General features: G+C 45.3%; 1 protein-coding gene and 1 pseudogene across 1 annotated transcript; both read left to right on the forward strand.

The window, feature by feature from the left end:
- The first annotated feature begins 6,637 nt into the window (after positions 1–6,637).
- Positions 6,638–7,418, forward strand: LOC144706706 (pathogenesis-related protein PR-1 type-like). The gene has a single exon (XM_078579708.1). The coding sequence runs from the start codon at positions 6,740–6,742 to the stop codon at positions 7,229–7,231; it is 492 nt and encodes a 163-aa protein (XP_078435834.1). The 5' UTR covers positions 6,638–6,739; the 3' UTR covers positions 7,232–7,418.
- A 7,760-nt stretch (positions 7,419–15,178) lies between these two features.
- Positions 15,179–17,098, forward strand: LOC144700694 (pathogenesis-related protein PR-1 type pseudogene; annotated as a pseudogene).
- Positions 17,099–18,037: the final 939 nt, after the last annotated feature.

Raw genomic sequence — 18,037 nt, forward strand, 5'->3', positions numbered from 1 at the left:
TTTGGTTACAGCAAGCCAAAAAGGGGTCACTTACTCTGCCCGCTTGAAAAATCATAAGCGCGTGCAAAGGATGGTTCCTTCCGTAGGAAGATATTGAAACTAGTAAATTATTTTAATGCAGGTGATCCAGGGTATTTCATCCGTCCAGAAGTCCAATCGTTTAGGATCCACAAATCCGAGGGCAAATAGAAGAATTTTCAGGCAATCAGCCCACAAATATAATCAAATTTATAATTTAAGATCAATAACATAAAAAATGATGACATGTGATTCATATGGTCAAAATTAACATCTATTCCAATCAAAAGTGCTGGGCCAATTCTGGATATCAACCTCATACCGATTTCTCCTCCTTCCACTTATTTATCATTTAAGTAGAAAGTTATGTCTCACAAATTTGCGTTCGTAAGTGAGACATGCACTTCCCAGTTCCAACAATCATAGAACTATGGACACTCAGGATATAATCTAAGTCATAATAGAGCAGAGGCTATCGCCACTCAGTAAATAAAGACTTTGCGGGACGGATAAAATGTGAAATGCTATTCACATTGCATCAGGATTCTTTGATGTTGCTATTTCCTGCTCTCAGGATTTCATCGGGGGTGTGGTTCTCTTGATGCGCTGCGTCCATGGCATCGTTCGGGACTGGGTTAACAAAGCACAGTCGGAGTTAAAAGATATCAACATGCTCCAATAAAATTGTGTGGGAGACAACCCAATCACAGCCCTTTGGCTTCTTTCGGTACATCGAGATAGACAATATTCTTTAACACCCATGTGAGATGTATAAGCAAGTCTTCGAAGGCAGGCAATGAGAGAAGCGACTTATGATAGGATCCCAGTACAATGATCGGTAGTATTAAACAATGCTTTCTATCCATCGTTATTTACATGATATTCTTAAACGATGCCAAAATAATTGGATAGGCTAAATATATATTATCAAACTCCTCGGCGAGTATCAGTGATCGCACTGCACTTAGCATGGGCGCTGAAAGTATTTGTAACAGACTTTTCTAAGTGCTTGATACTTTGATTCCGAAATCTTAATCAGGTTAGTTAATACATCGGTATTTTAGGGGTGCCCGATGACATGCATTTGAATATCACAATGTTACGATCCAATAGCGATATGGAATCATACTTACGCGATGAGTACCAGTGATTTTACTGCAGGTAGCGCTGGGACCCTTAAAATAATTCATTAAACATATTTTGAATAGATCCACGGTTCTGGCAGTGCTCTCTTCATTGGTAAAGTTTGGTGATTGAGCTATCAATGCTTGGCCATTGTTGGCTGCAGGTGAATCTGAGGCTTTGTCTTTCTCACGGGAACATAAGAAATGCATCGTGTGCTTTGAGGTTGGCAACAATTTTGTCAAATTTCAAGTTCCCAATTGTTGGCGCTGAGTGTATGTTGGTTCGTGTTCACTCAGCAAGGTGAGCGCGATATAAGCCTCATTTGGTAGTTCTTGGCGCTTGTGGGGGCCGTGAACACAATCGAATCCTGTCTCGTTGATTATGCCTCGTTGTTGTGCTGTGCGACACACTCTATAATTGTCCGTTGAGATAGTCCATGGAGCTGTCTGTATGTTATCAACCATTCCCTCAATGTAGGATTCTCGATTGTGTTTGCTTGATAATGTGCGGTTGAGATTGGCCGAAGAAACTCTTTAAATAACCCCATTCTATCATCACTGTTGAGAAGAGGTGACATTGCGATGTTCCTGTTGTGATAGTCGTCATTGTTGAGCTTCATTTGAGCAATAGGTCCAATAGAAGCTACCATAGGGACGTTTCCCACGGCTGCCATACAGATCTTGCTACAGAAATCGAAAGACCGACAAGAAGCAGCAGCATAAGATTTTCCTCCATTCCTCTTGGCGCTTGCGCGGCACTGATACCGTGAAAGAGTAGGCATTACTGGCTAAAGAACACTAAGAAATAAGCGGAGAAGCAGAGAGAAACTGAGTGAGGGCCACGGAGTGAATAGATTCCATTAACCCACAAAATTTATCTAAAACAGTTCGGGATGTATACATAAACTAATATATATAGAAGACACAAAATCGTAGTTTCTATGACTTAATCATAGCCGTTTCATTCTTTCCTGTCTACATTTGATCCTCGTCATATAGATATAATCCTACCTCTGAACACGTGTTGTCTCCTGGCCACTAATTCTCATAGCAATGCGTACTCAATTTTACCTGGCAACCATAGCGCTGCTAATGCTGGTATTGCGCCTGGCTACGTAATCCTCTTGGTCCTTTGATGCTGATATGGCGATTGATTGGGTGCCTAGTTGCCGCCCCCCTTGTCACCCAAGCAGTCCGGATATGCTAGTCCTGAGGTACCATTAATGGCCCTCCTCCACAGCCAAGTATCACAGCGTCCTCTCACACGGCTGCCTAGGGAACACTGGACTAGGTTAAACCAACAAAACCTTACAATAGCACACGCAAAAGCCATACGGTCATTGACACTGACCATTACTTGACATGCTCTGATGCGTTTGAGGTGTTTACTTTAAAGCGGCCGGGTTGAGACCCGATGGAGTGCTGCAAATCCTTAATATGGTTCTGATCTCTGACCTGATTTTATTTTTCCAATGCATTCCTCGTCCAACCTTGAGAGTTTGTATTACCACTTCACTGCTATCAACTTTAGACAGTTACTCTCTCCCTCTCTCGCTCTCTCTCTGTTTTTCTCTTCGTATCTCTCTCTATATCTCGGTCGTCGTCTCTCTCCGTTTTACACTCGTCTCTCTCTCCCTCTCTTTCTCGTAGATTCAGTGTTTATTTCATTATTTGAAGGGTCGTACCAATTCAAATTCGGAGTGTAAATTCAGCGAGTAATCCAAGCAGTTAGCTCTTTTTTATCCCTTTTATGGTATTTTAGTAACACGTTAATCATTATTCCAAGTCAATAAAGATGTCAATCTAACTTTTAGGTTATCTTGTGAATTTTATAGAATTTATTACTGGTTGGAATAGCTATCTTTAAATCAAATTGGCAGTTTCGAAAACAAAAATTAATTTTTCATAATGTGTGGATAAATTACGAGTCTTTTCGATTTTCTTGAATTTTATTCAATGTTTTCCGAATTTATTGCAAGAAAAAATGAATTTTAAGAAATGTTTAAAGGGTCTTATCCAATTAATTTCGTTTTCCTATGGTTTTACTTGGGAAAATATAGAGGAGAGAGAAGCGGAGGGCATATCTATAAATAACATTCTGGGCGTCTCTCTCTCTCTCTTTCTCAGGTTTCAACCCGCGTTTCTTTTCGTCTCTCCTTGTCTCTCTTTCTCCAAGCGTCTCTCTCTCTCTCGTACTCTCTCCTTCTCTCCGTCTTTCCCTCTCTTTCTCCTAGTCTCTCCTACCCTCTTTCGCTAAGTCTCTTTTTCTCTCCGTCTTTCTCTTCGTCTCTCCTTCTCTCTCGCTGTCTCTTTTCCTCCCCGTCTTTCCCTTCGTCTGTCATTCTCTCTCCTTCTCGTCTCTCTTACTCTCTCTCGCTGAGTCTCTTTTTCTGTCCGTCTTTATGTTCGTCTCTCCTTCTCCCTCTTTCTCCTCTCTTAAAAAAACACTTGTTAGGATTATTATTATATATAATTCATAATTTTTAAAGAACAGAAATCAAGTGTGTTCACAAGTCAGGTGTCCCCACGTATCATAAGTGGGAAAGGACAGCCTGTTAAGAACAAAACTCTCTCTTACTATCGTTCGCTGAGTCTCTTCTTCTCTCCATCTTTCCCTCCGTCTGTCCTTCTCCCTCTTTCTTCTGGTCTCTCTTACTCTCTCTTGCTGAGTCTCTTTTTCTCTCCGTCTTTCTCTTCGTCCCTCCTTCTCTCTCTTTCTTCTAGTCTCTCTTACTCTCTCTTGCTGAGTCTCTTTTTCTCTCCGTCTTTCTCTTCGTCCCTCCTTCTCTCTCTTTCTTCTTGTCTCTCTTTCTCTCTCATGAGTCTCTTTTCTCTCCGTCTTTCTCTTCGTCCCTCCTCTCTCTTTCTCCTAGTCTCTCTTACTTTCTCTCGCCGAGTCTCTCTTTCGCTCCGCCTTTCTCTTCGTCTCTACTTCTCTCTCTTTCTCCTAGTCTCTCTTACCCTCTCTGCTGAGTCTCTTTCTCTCTCTTTCTCCTAGTCTCTCTTTCTCTCCCTCGCTGAGTCCCTTTTCCTTTCCGTCTCCCCTTCTCTCTCTTTCCCCCAGTCTCTCTTACTCTCCCTCGCTGAGTCTCTTTTCCTTTCCGTCTCCCCTTCTCTCTCTTTGTCCTAGTCTCTCTTACTCTCTCTCCCTGAGTCTCTTTTTCTCTCTGTCTCTCTCTTTCTCTCTCTTTATCCTAGTCTCTCTCTCCGTCGCTCGCCGAGTCTCCGTCTTTCTCTTGGTTTCTACTTCTCTCTCTTTCTCTTAGTCGCCCTCCTTCTCTCTCTCTCTCGCTCTCTCTTTCTCTCTCTCTCGCTCTCTCTTTCTCTTTCTCTCGCTCTCTCTCTCTCGCTCTCTCTTTCTCTCTCTCTCGCTCTCTTTCTCTCTTTCTCTCTCTCTCTGTCGCTCGCTTGAGTGTCAGTCTCTCTCTCTCTCTCTCTCGCTCTCGCTTGCTCTATATCTGTCTCTCGGTCTCTCTCCCGCGCGCTCAATGGCGCGACGGCAAGTTAAGACGGTAACTAGTTACGGCGGCTCAACCTGTTTAACCCAAAGGCAGGAGGAACTCAACCACATTCTTGCGTGTCGTTTTGCCGGCGAAGGTAAAGGTTGGGTCCAAGAATCAAGAATTCAAGGGGCCATCCATGCTTATTCATCATCGCCTTTGAAAAATTACCGTCCGGCCAAAGTGTGCTTTGAACGTTTGGTTAAAGACTTCGCCGCGAGTCGTAGGGTTCATAGATTTTCTGTCGCCCGCTACACCGCGTTTTCAATCCCACAATGATCTTTGCGCCGCTTCTTCATGGATTGAGGCAATTTCGTCGGCTGAATAACGCCGCCGCATAATTCAGCTAAGAGGGCAGAAAGGATAACAACCGTTAGGCACGGGGGTTTTGTTGGTCGCACGAAATTAACAAGGATAAGTCGGCGTTAATAAATTCACAAGTAAAATCTGTGCATCGTGTCTCGATTTTTCCTAATACTTGGACGTCTAGTTTTGTTCGCGTCGCGACATGTAGAATTCTGAAATTCATCAGCATGTTTCCCTTATATATGTATTACAAGCTATGAACCTGGATCAATGAAGCGGACCAATGGAACACTACACTTAATTGTATTTAATAAGAAACTACACTTACCGTCTTGAAACGTCTATAAACTAGACTTCGCTTAATCTTTTTCAATATTTGAAACACCAAAGGATCTCTGCGATGCAGGTGGGATGACATACCAAACAAAGTCTAATCGCTCAATAAAAAAATACGACGTTGGTACGCTAAATCTGCTCTAACTGGATTTAGTCGACATCCCAAACATAATCTCCTTTCGATCTGAGACACTGTTCAACGTGCGTTTCCTCTAAGACCCGTGGAACACTAATTTCTGACGGTCCATTTAAACGGATAGGGAGATATACTCTTCGAACTCCGTCGGGAGCCAGCTCTCTCGCGTTCTGAGCAAAAAACACAGGATCGTCAAGCGCATTGCATACTTCGCACGAACATCGTATCGCTGCCGAACCACCTTGGTCTATTACACAAAAAGGAACCAAGCGATGTGATTTACTGTCCTCTGGCATCATGCGAAGACGAACAAGTATGGCATCATGCTGATGAAATTTCAGAATTCTGCATGTCGCGACGCGAACAAAACTAGACGTGGAACAATCACACGGAACAATCACAATCAGAATTCTACATGGCCCGCTTTCCCTAGCCTACAGTCACGGCGGCTTCGGGCTCAGACCGCAAGAAATGTGGTTGTCACGCCCACGAACGTCCGGTAGCAGGCTGATTTGACGAAATCACAGAAAGCGAAGAGAATGTAACAAGAACTTTCCAGCAGTTACATCGGCGAGGCGGCGGGAACTTTCCTCCAGTCGTCCGTTGCTTCTTTGCTGAGGGAGCTCGAGGCTTCGTCCAAGCCGGCGTGGGGCCAGCCACACAGCTTCGTTATTAGTTTATTAGTTTCTTAAACACAACGAGCTGGTAAGAAAATCAGGGCATAATTTTGTTCATCACCTTGACAAACACAGAGGGTGCGTTCAGTGATTTGCGCCTCCCTTCACACGGGAAAGATATCTGCGCTGCCCCTACATTCGCAGAAGACGCTCCTTTGATGAACGCGGGTGAGACGATTCTCTTGGTAGACTCAGCCCGCGAAACAATCCATCCAAAAGGGCCGAGAGAATAAGTCAAATACTCCATACGACCTGGTCGCCAGTTCGAGTCGCCAGTTCTCACAAGTCGAAACAATCTTATCCTCACAAGTCGCCCGTTCGAGTTTTGGTTTCGTGGAATATCCGGTCGTTGAAAGCTTGGCCCCAGCCACTTGGCAATTAAAATACAAGTTTTCCGTATTGCAACACCACGCCCATGGCGATGAACAATCAATCTAAATGCTCCGCGGCGGCTAAGAACCAGTCTTGTCTTAGATATTAGCTATACTCCATACGACCTGGTCCGCGAGAACCTTGCCGCTCTGATCCAGTATAAAACATTCCCCTCCGGCGCCCACAAAACCATCAAAGAGCCTTTCTCCCCTTGAGTAGAGCTACATCGCAGCCAAGATCTAGCACACGCTTTAGACGCAAGGCCAGAAAATGGCGGCTCGACGTCTTCCCCTTGCACTGGCCGCCTGCGTCCTTGCGTTTGCCGCTGCATGCTCGGTCCAAGCGCAAAACACCCCTCAGGACTACTTGGCTGCGCACAACGCGGCCCGAGCCGCCGTAGGGGTGGGTCCGATGGTGTGGGATGCACAGGTCGCGGCATACGCCCAGAGCTACGCCAACCAGAGGCGCGCCGACTGCAGGCTCGTCCATTCCACCGGAAGCAACTACGGGAGAACCTCTTCTGGGGATCGGGCAAGGTGGACGGCCAGAGAGGCAGTCCAGTCCTGGGTGAACGAGCGCAAGGACTACAATTACGCCACAAATACCTGCACACCGGGAAGAGTCTGCGGTCACTACACTCAGGTGGTCTGGCGTAACTCTGTGAGGCTCGGCTGCGCCCGCGTCAGGTGCAACAGCGGAGCCATACTTATCACCTGCAACTACAGTCCCCCCGGCAACTACGTCGGCCAACGACCTTACTAGGCGCGCCTACTTTGGGCTTCTTGCTTGTGTTGTACGCCGAATAATTGAGGGAACAGGCTCACCCTTCCAGGGTCCCACAATAAACGACGGGACAAGAAATTTAGACTAAATCTCCTGTCCCGAGCTCACCGTGTTGGGAAATTCATACTTTGTGTTGACCCAAATAGTGCATTTCAAACAATCGGTTTATCCGCGCGTTCAGGACTTTATCTTGTTCGGAGTAAAGAGTGGCTTCGACCACCGACGGGGTACCTTGGAACCTCAATCTACGCCCCGACGCCCGATAGAACAATAGTGCGGGGACGCGGAAGGGACGGTTTTCGTCCCAGGATGAAAATATCGTCCCGTCCGCGAGGTCGGACGAAGACAGGGCAAAACTTCGTCATAGAGCGAAAGGAGGAGATGGTTTTCTGCACTTGGACGAAAAAAACGTCCCGTTCTGAGGCCTCGGATGATGGACGAAAAGATACGGACGAATATTTTGGTGCCTCCGCCGTCGGCACTTAATTTCTTCTCCCTCGTCTTTCTCTTCTCTCTCTGTTTCTTCCCTTTTCTCTCTCTTACAATCTCTCTCTCTGTTCTCCCTTTCTCTCTCTGTATCTCTTTTTTTATCTCTCTCATTTCTCATATCTCTATCTATCAGCTAAACTCTCTATTGTCTCCCTCTATCTCGTTTCTGGTCTCTCCCTCTCTCTTAGCTCATATATCTCCCTTCTCTCTCTTTCTCGTTTCTTGGCTCTCCGTCTCTCTTGTACCTAGACTCTCTCTTATCCCTCTCTAGCTCGTCTCGCCTCTCCTTCTCTCAGTTCATCTCTTTCTCGTTTATCATCTTTCTTTCCTTGCTAAGCTCTCTCTGACCTCTCTCTATCTCATTTCTTGTGTCTCTCTCTGAGCTCATCTCTCTCTATATCGTTTGTCATATCACTTTCCTTGCTATACTCTCTCTTACCTCTCTCTATCTCGTTTCTCGTCTCTCTCTCTCCCTCTCTCTCTCTCTCTCGTTTGTCATCTTTCTTTATCTGCTAAGCTCTCTCTTACATGTCGCTATCTCGTTTCTCGTCTCTCTCTCTATGAGCTCATCTCTATCTCTCTCTCTCGTTTGTCATCTTTCTTTATCTGCTAAGCTCTCTCTTACATCTCGCTATCTCGTTTCTCGTCTCTCTCTCTATAAGCTCATCTCTATCTCTCTCTCTCGTTTGTCTTCTTTCTTTTCCTGCAAGCTCTCTCTTACCTCTCTCTATCTCGTTTCTCGTCTCTCTCTCTCTCTCTCTCTCTCTCTCTCTCTCTCTCTCTCTCTCTCTCTCTCTCTCTCTCTCTCTCTCTCTCTCTCTCTCTCTCTCTCTCTCTCTCTCTCTCTCTCTCTCTCTCTCTTTCTCAGCGCGTCTATCTCTCTCATTTGTCATCTCTCTTTCCGTGCTAAGCTCTCTCTTACCTCTTTATATGTCGTTTCTCGTCTATCTCCCTCCCAGCTCATCTCTCTCTCGTTTGTCATCTCTCTTTCCTTGCTAAGCTCTCTCTTACCTCTCTCTATCTCGTTTCTAGTCTCTCTCTTTCAGCTCATCTCTCTCTCTCTCTCGTTCCTCATATTTTTTTGTTGCTAAGCTGTCTCTTACCTCTTTATATGTCGTTTCTCGTCTATCTCCTCCCAGCTCACCTCTCTCTCGTTTGTCATCTCTCTTTCCTTGCTAAGCTCTCTCTTACCTCTCTCTATCTCGTTTCTAGTCTCTCTCTTTCAGCTCATCTCTCTCTCTCTCTCGTTCCTCGTATTTTTTTGTTGCTAGGCTGTCTCTGACCTGTGTATGTGTCGTTTGTCGTCTATCTCTCTCAGCTCACCTCTCTCTCTCTCTCTCTCCTTGCCAAACACTCTCTTCCATCTCTCTATCTCATTCCTCGTCAGGGGCAGGCTTCGACGACGAGAACAGGATGAAAGGGGCCGGCGGCGGTTGGCTGGAGGGTGCGGAGGAGGAGAGGGTAGGGAGACAACTCGGACAGGGCAGGGCACATGACTCCTAACGCGGAGGGTAAGATAAAGCAGGAGTCGCAGCCTCATGAACTATTTTTTTCATCCCCGATGGGGGACGAACCAATTATAACTCGACGGGAAGAATCGATCTGACCCCGGACGTGGACGAAAATTATTCACCTTGGACGAATCCCCGGACGAGACGGTTCGGATGAAGCTGAAGTATACGGACAGGACAACCTTCATCCTGTCCCGGACAGTCCGGAACTATAGAGAGAACAGTCCAGGGCTCGCCAAACGAATGCACATATCCAATAAGCGCCGGAAATCACAAGATAAGCAATTATAATTATTCTGATACAAAAGTATATATGTTTTGAAATAGAAACCAATATTTATCAGATCCAAATTTTGAACCATTAAAATTATACAACAACCCCAAGCACTCGTCATATTAATGGATAGCTTCACTAGTGTTTTCTCACTAGTGTACCCATTGATCAAATCAATGGTAGGATGCCTTATGTGAATCATTACGGTTGCCAAATGATGATAAATTACATGTCTTATTAAAACAGTATGGAGGCATTTTATTGTGTTTCTCGTAATAAACAGATAATGAGTGTTATTAAAACGATTTTGGTTACAACAAGCCAAAAGGGTCACTTACTCTGCCGGCTTGAGAAAAATCATAGCAGCGTGCAAAGGATGGTTCCTTCCGTAGGAAGATATTGAAACTAGTAAATTATTTTAATGCAGGTGATCCAGGGTATTTCATCCGTCCAGAAGTCCAATCGTTTAGGATCCACAAATCCGAGGGCAAATAGAAGAATTTTCAGGCAATCAGCCCACAAATATAATCAAATTTATAATTTAAGATCAATAACATAAAAAATGATGACATGTGATTCATATGGTCAAAATTAACATCTATTCCAATCAAAAGTGCTGGGCCAATTCTGGATATCAACCTCATACCGATTTCTCCTCCTTCCACTTATTTATCATTTCGTAGAAAGTTATGTCTCACAAATTTGCGTTCGTAAGTGAGACATGCACTTCCCAGTTCAACAATCATAGAACTATGGACACTCAGGATATAATCTAAGTCATAATAGAGCAGAGGCTATCGCCACTCAGTAAATAAAGACTTTGCGGACGGATAAAATGTGAAATGCTATTCACATTGCATCAGGATTCTTTGATGTTGCTATTTCCTGCTCTCAGGATTTCATCGGGGTGTGGTTCTCTTGATGCGCTGCGTCCATGGCATCGTTCGGGACTGGGTTAACAAAGCACAGTCGGAGTTAAAAGATATCAACATGCTCCAATAAAATTGTGTGGAGACAACCCAATCACAGCCCTTTGGCTTCTTTCGGTACATCGAGATAGACAATATTCTTTAACACCCATGTGAGATGTATAAGCAAGTCTTCGAAGGCAGGCAATGAGAGAAGCGACTTATGATAGGATCCCAGTACAATGATCGGTAGTATTAAACAATGCTTTCTATCCATCGTTATTTACATGATATTCTTAAACGATGCCAAAATAATTGGATAGGCTAAATATATATTATCAAACTCCTCGACGAGTATCAGTGATCGCACTGCACTTAGCATGGGCGCTGAAAGTATTTCGGTAACAGACTTTTCTAAGTGCTTCGATACTTTGATTCCGAAATCTTAATCAGGTTAGTTAATACATCGGTATTTTAGGGGTGCCCGATGACATGCATTTGAATATCACAATGTTACGATCCAATAGCGATATGGAATCATACTTACGCGATGAGTACCAGTGATTTTACTGCAGGTAGCGCTGGGACCCTTAAAATAATTCATTAAACATATTTTGAATAGATCCACGGTTCTGGCAGTGCTCTCTTCATTGGTAAAGTTTGGTGATTGAGCTATCAATGCTTGGCCATTGTTGGCTGCAGGTGAATCTGAGGCTTTGTCTTTCTCACGGGGAACATAAGAAATGCATCGTGTGCTTTGAGGTTGGCAACAATTTTGTCAAATTTCAAGTTCCCAATTGTTGGCGCTGAGTGTATGTTGGTTCGTGTTCACTCAGCAAGGTGAACGCGATATAAGCCTCATTTGGTAGTTCTTGCGCTTGTGGGGGCCGTGAACACAATCGAATCCTGTCTCGTTGATTATGCCTCGTTGTTGTGCTGTGCGACACACTCTATAATTGTCCGTTGAGATAGTCCATGGAGCTGTCTGTATGTTATCAACCATTCCCTCAATGTAGGATTCTCGATTGTGTTTGCTTGATAATGTGCGGCTGAGATTGGCGAAGAAACTCTTTAAATAACCCCATTCTATCATCACTGTTGAGAAGAGGTGACATTGCGATGTTCCTGTTGTGATAGTCGTCATTGTTGAGCTTCATTTGAGCAATAGGTCAATAGAAGCTACCATAGGGGCGTTTCCCACGGCTGCCATACAGATCTTGCTACAGAAATCGAAAGACCGACAAGAAGCAGCAGCATAAGATTTTCCTCCATTCCTCTTGGCGCTTGCGCGGCACTGATACCGTGAAAGAGTAGGCATTACTGGCTAAAGAACACTAAGAAATAGCGGAGAAGCAGAGAGAAACTGAGTGAGGGCCACGGAGTGAATAGATTCCATTAACCCACAAAATTTATCTAAAACAGTTCGGGATGTATACATAAACTAATATATATAGAAGACACAAAATCGTAGTTTCTATGACTTAATCATAGCCGTTTCATTCTTTCCTGTCTACATTTGATCCTCGTCATATAGATATAATCCTACCTCTGAACACGTGTTGTCTCCTGGCCACTAATTCTCATAGCAAATCGTACTCAATTTTACCTGGCAACCATAGCGCTGCTAATGCTGGTATTGCGCCTGGCTACGTAATCCTCTTGGTCCTTTGATGCTGATATGGCGATTGATTGGGTGCCTAGTTGCCGCCCCCTTGTCACCCAAGCAGTCCGGATATGCTAGTCATGAGGTACCATTAATGGCCCTCCCTCCACAGCCAAGTATCTGGCGTCCTCTCACCACGGCTGCCTAGGGAACACTGGACTAGGTTAAACCAACAAAACCTTACAATAGCACACGCAAAGCCATACGGTCATTGACACTGACCATTACTTGACATGCTCTGATGCGTTTGAGGTGTTTACTTTAAAGCGGCCGGGTTGAGACCCGATGGAGTGCTGCAAATCCTTAATATGGTTCTGATCTCTGACCTGATTTTATTTTTCCAATGCATTCCTCGTCCAACCTTGAGAGTTTGTATTACCACTTCACTGCTATCAACTTTAGACAGTTACTCTCTCCTCTCTCGCTCTCTCTCTGTTTTTCTCTTCGTATCTCTCTCTATATCTCGGTCGTGCGTCTCTCTCCGTTTTACACTCCGTCTCTCTCTCTCCTCTCTTTCTCGTAGATTCAGTGTTTATTTCATTATTTGAAGGGTCGTACCAATTCAAATTCGTGAGTGTAAATTCAGCGAGTAATCCAAGCAGTTAGCTCTTTTTTATCCCTTTTATGGTATTTTAGTAACACGTTAATCATTATTCCAAGTCAATAAAGATGTCAATCTAACTTTTAGGTTATCTTGTGAATTTTATAGAATTTATTACTGGTTGGAATAGCTATCTTTAAATCAAATTGGCAGTTTCGAAAACAAAAATTAATTTTTCATAATGTGTGGATAAATTACCGAGTCTTTTCGATTTTTCTTGAATTTTATTCAATGTTTTCCGAATTTATTGCAAGAAAAAATGAATTTTAAGAAATGTTTAAAGGGTCTTATCCAATTAATTTCGTTTTCCTATGGTTTTACTTGGGAAAATATAGAGGAGAGAGAAGCGGAGGGCATATCTATAAATAACATTCTGGGCGTCTCTCTCTCTCTCTTTCTCGGAGTTTCAACCGCGTTTCTTTTCGTCTCTCCTTGTCTCTCTTTCTCCAAGCGTCTCTCTCTCTCTCGTACTCTCTCCTTCTCTCCGTCTTTCCCTCTCTTTCTCCTAGTCTCTCCTACCCTCTTTCGCTAAGTCTCTTTTTCTCTCCGTCTTTCTCTTCGTCTCTCCTTCTCTCTCGCTGTCTCTTTTCCTCCCCGTCTTTCCCTTCGTCTGTCATTCTCTCTCCTTCTCGTCTCTCTTACTCTCTCTCGCTGAGTCTCTTTTTCTGTCCGTCTTTATGTTCGTCTCTCCTTCTCCCTCTTTCTCCTCTCTTAAAAAAACACTTGTTAGGATTATTATTATATATAATTCATAATTTTTAAAGAACAGAAATCAAGTGTGTTCACAAGTCAGGTGTCCCCACGTATCATAAGTGGGAAAGGACAGCCTGTTAAGAACAAAACTCTCTCTTACTATCGTTCGCTGAGTCTCTTCTTCTCTCCATCTTTCCCTCCGTCTGTCCTTCTCCTCTTTCTTCTGGTCTCTCTTACTCTCTCTTGCTGAGTCTCTTTTTCTCTCCGTCTTTCTCTTCGTCCCTCCTTCTCTCTCTTTCTTCTAGTCTCTCTTACTCTCTCTTGCTGAGTCTCTTTTTCTCTCCGTCTTTCTCTTCGTCCCTCCTTCTCTCTCTTTCTTCTTGTCTCTCTTACTCTCTCTCGCGGAGTCTCTTTTTCTCTCCGTCTTTCTCTTCGTCCCTCTTTTCTCTTTTTCCTAGTCTCTCTTCCTTTCTCTCATGAGTCTCTCTTTCGCTCCGCCTTTCTCTTCGTCTCTACTTCTCTCTCTTTCTCCTAGTCTCTCTTACCCTCTCTGCTGAGTCTCTTTCTCTCTCTTTCTCCTAGTCTCTCTTTCTCTCCCTCGCTGAGTCCCTTTTCCTTTCCGTCTCCCCTTCTCTCTCTTTCCCCCAGTCTCTCTTACTCTCCCTCGCTGAGTCTCTTTTCCTTTCCGTCTCCCCTTCTCTCTCTTTGTCCTAGTCTCTCTTACTCTCTCTCCCTGAGTCTCTTTTTCTCTCTGTCTCTCTCTTTCTCTCTCTTTATCCTAGTCTCTCTCTCCGTCGCTCGCCGAGTCTCCGTCTTTCTCTTGGTTTCTACTTCTCTCTCTTTCTCTTAGTCGCCCTCCTTCTCTCTCTCTCTCGCTCTCTCTTTCTCTCTCTCTCGCTCTCTCTTTCTCTTTCTCTCGCTCTCTCTCTCTCGCTCTCTCTTTCTCTCTCTCTCGCTCTCTTTCTCTCTTTCTCTCTCTCTCTGTCGCTCGCTTGAGTGTCAGTCTCTCTCTCTCTCTCTCTCGCTCTCGCTTGCTCTATATCTGTCTCTCGGTCTCTCTCCCGCGCGCTCAATGGCGCGACGGCAAGTTAAGACGGTAACTAGTTACGGCGGCTCAACCTGTTTAACCCAAAGGCAGGAGGAACTCAACCACATTCTTGCGTGTCGTTTTGCCGGCGAAGGTAAAGGTTGGGTCCAGAATCAAGAATTCAAGGGGCCATCCATGCTTATTCATCATCGCCTTTGAAAAATTACCGTCCGGCCAAAGTGTGCTTTGAACGTTTGGTTAAAGACTTCGCCGCGAGTCGTAGGGTTCATAGATTTTCTGTCGCCCGCTACACCGCGTTTTCAATCCCACAATGATCTTTGCGCCGCTTCTTCATGGATTGAGGCAATTTCGTCGGCTGAATAACGCCGCCGCATAATCCAGCTAAGAGGGCAGAAAGGATAACAACCGTTAGGCACGGGGGTTTTGTTGGTCGCACGAAATTAACAAGGATAAGTCGGCGTTAATAAATTCACAAGTAAAATCTGTGCATCGTGTCTCGATTTTTCCTAATACTTGGACGTCTAGTTTTGTTCGCGTCGCGACATGTAAATTCTGAAATTCATCAGCATGTTTCCCTTATATATGTATTACAAGCTATGAACCTGGATCAATGAAGCGGACCAATGGAACACTACACTTAATTGTATTTAATAAGAAACTACACTTACCGTCTTGAAACGTCTATAAACTAGACTTCGCTTAATCTTTTCAATATTTGAAACACCAAAGGATCTCTGCGATGCAGGTGGGATGACATACCAAACAAAGTCTAATCGCTCAATAAAAAAATACGACGTTGGTACGCTAAATCTGCTCTAACTGGATTTAGTCGACATCCCAAACATAATCTCCTTTCGATCTGAGACACTGTTCAACGTGCGTTTCCTCTAAGACCCGTGGAACACTAATTTCTGACGGTCCATTTAAACGGATAGGGAGATATACTCTTCGAACTCCGTCGGGAGCCAGCTCTCTCGCGTTCTGAGCAAAAAACACAGGATCGTCAAGCGCATTGCATACTTCGCACGAACATCGTATCGCTGCCGAACCACCTTGGTCTATTACACAAAAAGGAACCAAGCGATGTGATTTACTGTCCTCTGGCATCATGCGAAGACGAACAAGTATGGCATCATGCTGATGAAATTTCAGAATTCTGCATGTCGCGACGCGAACAAAACTAGACGTGGAACAATCACACGGAACAATCACAATCAGAATTCTACATGGCCCGCTTTCCCTAGCCTACAGTCACGGCGGCTTCGGGCTCAGACCGCAAGAAATGTGGTTGTCACGCCCACGAACGTCCGGTAGCAGGCTGATTTGACGAAATCACAGAAAGCGAAGAGAATGTAACAAGAACTTTCCAGCAGTTACATCGGCGAGGCGGCGGGAACTTTCCTCCAGTCGTCCGTTGCTTCTTTGCTGAGGGAGCTCGAGGCTTCGTCCAAGCCGGCGTGGGGCCAGCCACACAGCTTCGTTATTAGTTTATTAGTTTCTTAAACACAACGAGCTGGTAAGAAAATCAGGGGGCATAATTTTGTTCATCACCTTGACAAACACAGAGGGTGCGTTCAGTGATTTGCGCCTCCCTTCACACGGGAAAGATATCTGCGCTGCCCTACATTCGCAGAAGACGCTCCTTTGATGAACGCGGGTGAGACGATTCTCTTGGTAGACTCAGCCCGCGAAACAATCCATCCAAAGGGCCGAGAGAATAAGTCAAATACTCCATACGACCTGGTCGCCAGTTCGAGCCGCCAGTTCTCACAAGTCGAAACCATCTTATCCTCACAAGTCGCCCGTTCGAGTTTTGGTTTCGTGGAATATCCGGTCGTTGAAAGCTTGGCCCCAGCCACTTGGCAATTAAAATACAAGTTTTCCGTATTGCAACACCACGCCCATGGCGATGAACAATCAATCTAAATGCTCCGCGGCGGCTAAGAACCAGTCTTGTCTTAGATATTAGCTATACTCCATACGACCTGGTCCGCGAGAACCTTGCCGCTCTGATCCAGTATAAAACATTCCCCTCCGGCGCCCACAAAACCATCAAAGAGCCTTTCTCCTTGGTAGAGCTACATCGCAGCCAAGATCTAGCACACGCTTTAGACGCAAGGCCAGAAAATGGCGGCTCGACGTCTTCCCTTGCACTGGCCGCCTGCGTCCTTGCGTTTGCCGCTGCATGCTCGGTCAAGCGCAAAACACCCCTCAGGACTACTTGGCTGCGCACGGCGCGGCCCGAGCCGCCGTAGGGGTGGGTCCGATGGTGTGGGATGCACAGGTCGCGGCATACGCCCAGAGCTACGCCAACCAGAGGCGCGCCGACTGCAGGCTCGTCCATTCCACCGGAAGCAACTACGGGAGAACCTCTTCTGGGGATCGGGCAAGGGTGGACGGCCAGAGAGGCAGTCCAGTCCTGGGTGAACGAGCGCAAGGACTACAATTACGCCACAAATACCTGCACACCGGGAAGAGTCTGCGGTCACTACACTCAGGTGGTCTGGCGTAACTCTGTGAGGCTCGGCTGCGCCCGCGTCAGGTGCAACAGCGGAGCCATACTTATCACCTGCAACTACAGTCCCCGGCAACTACGTCGGCCAACGACCTTACTAGGCGCGCCTACTTTGGGCTTCTTGCTTGTGTTGTACGCCGAATAATTGAGGAACAGGCTCACCCTTCCAGGGTCCACAATAAACGACGGGACAAGAAATTTAGACTAAATCTCCTGTCCCGAGCTCACCGTGTTGGGAAATTCATACTTTGTGTTGACCCAAATAGTGCATTTCAAACAATCGGTTTATCCGCGCGTTCAGGACTTTATCTTGTTCGGAGTAAAGAGTGGCTTCGACCACCGACGGGTACCTTGGAACCTCAATCTACGCCCCGACGCCCGATAGAACAATAGTGCGGGGACGCGGAAGGGACGGTTTTCGTCCCAGGATGAAAATATCGTCCCGTCCGCGAGGTCGGACGAAGACAGGGCAAAAACTTCGTCATAGAGCGAAAGGAGGAGATGGTTTTCTGCACTTGGACGAAAAAACGTCCCGTTCTGAGGCCTCGGATGATGGACGAAAGATACGGACGAATATTTTGGTGCCTCCGCCGTCGGCATAATTTCTTCTCCCTCGTCTTTCTCTTCTCTCTCTGTTTCTTCCTTTTCTCTCTCTTACAATCTCTCTCTCTGTTCTCCCTTTCTCTCTCTGTATCTCTTTTTTTATCTCTCTCATTTCTCATATCTCTATCTATCAGCTAAACTCTCTATTGTCTCCCTCTATCTCGTTTCTGGTCTCTCCCTCTCTCTTAGCTCATATATCTCCCTTCTCTCTCTTTCTCGTTTCTTGGCTCTCCGTCTCTCTTGTACCTAGACTCTCTCTTATCCCTCTCTAGCTCGTCTCGCCTCTCCTTCTCTCAGTTCATCTCTTTCTCGTTTATCATCTTTCTTTCCTTGCTAAGCTCTCTCTGACCTCTCTCTATCTCATTTCTTGTGTCTCTCTCTGAGCTCATCTCTCTCTATATCGTTTGTCATATCGCTTTCCTTGCTATACTCTCTCTTACCTCTCTCTATCTCGTTTCTCGTCTCTCTCTCTCCCTCTCT

This window comes from Wolffia australiana, chromosome 1, assembly GCF_029677425.1.
Source record: "Wolffia australiana isolate 7733 chromosome 1, ASM2967742v1".
Classification (NCBI taxonomy): Eukaryota; Viridiplantae; Streptophyta; class Magnoliopsida; order Alismatales; family Araceae; genus Wolffia; species Wolffia australiana.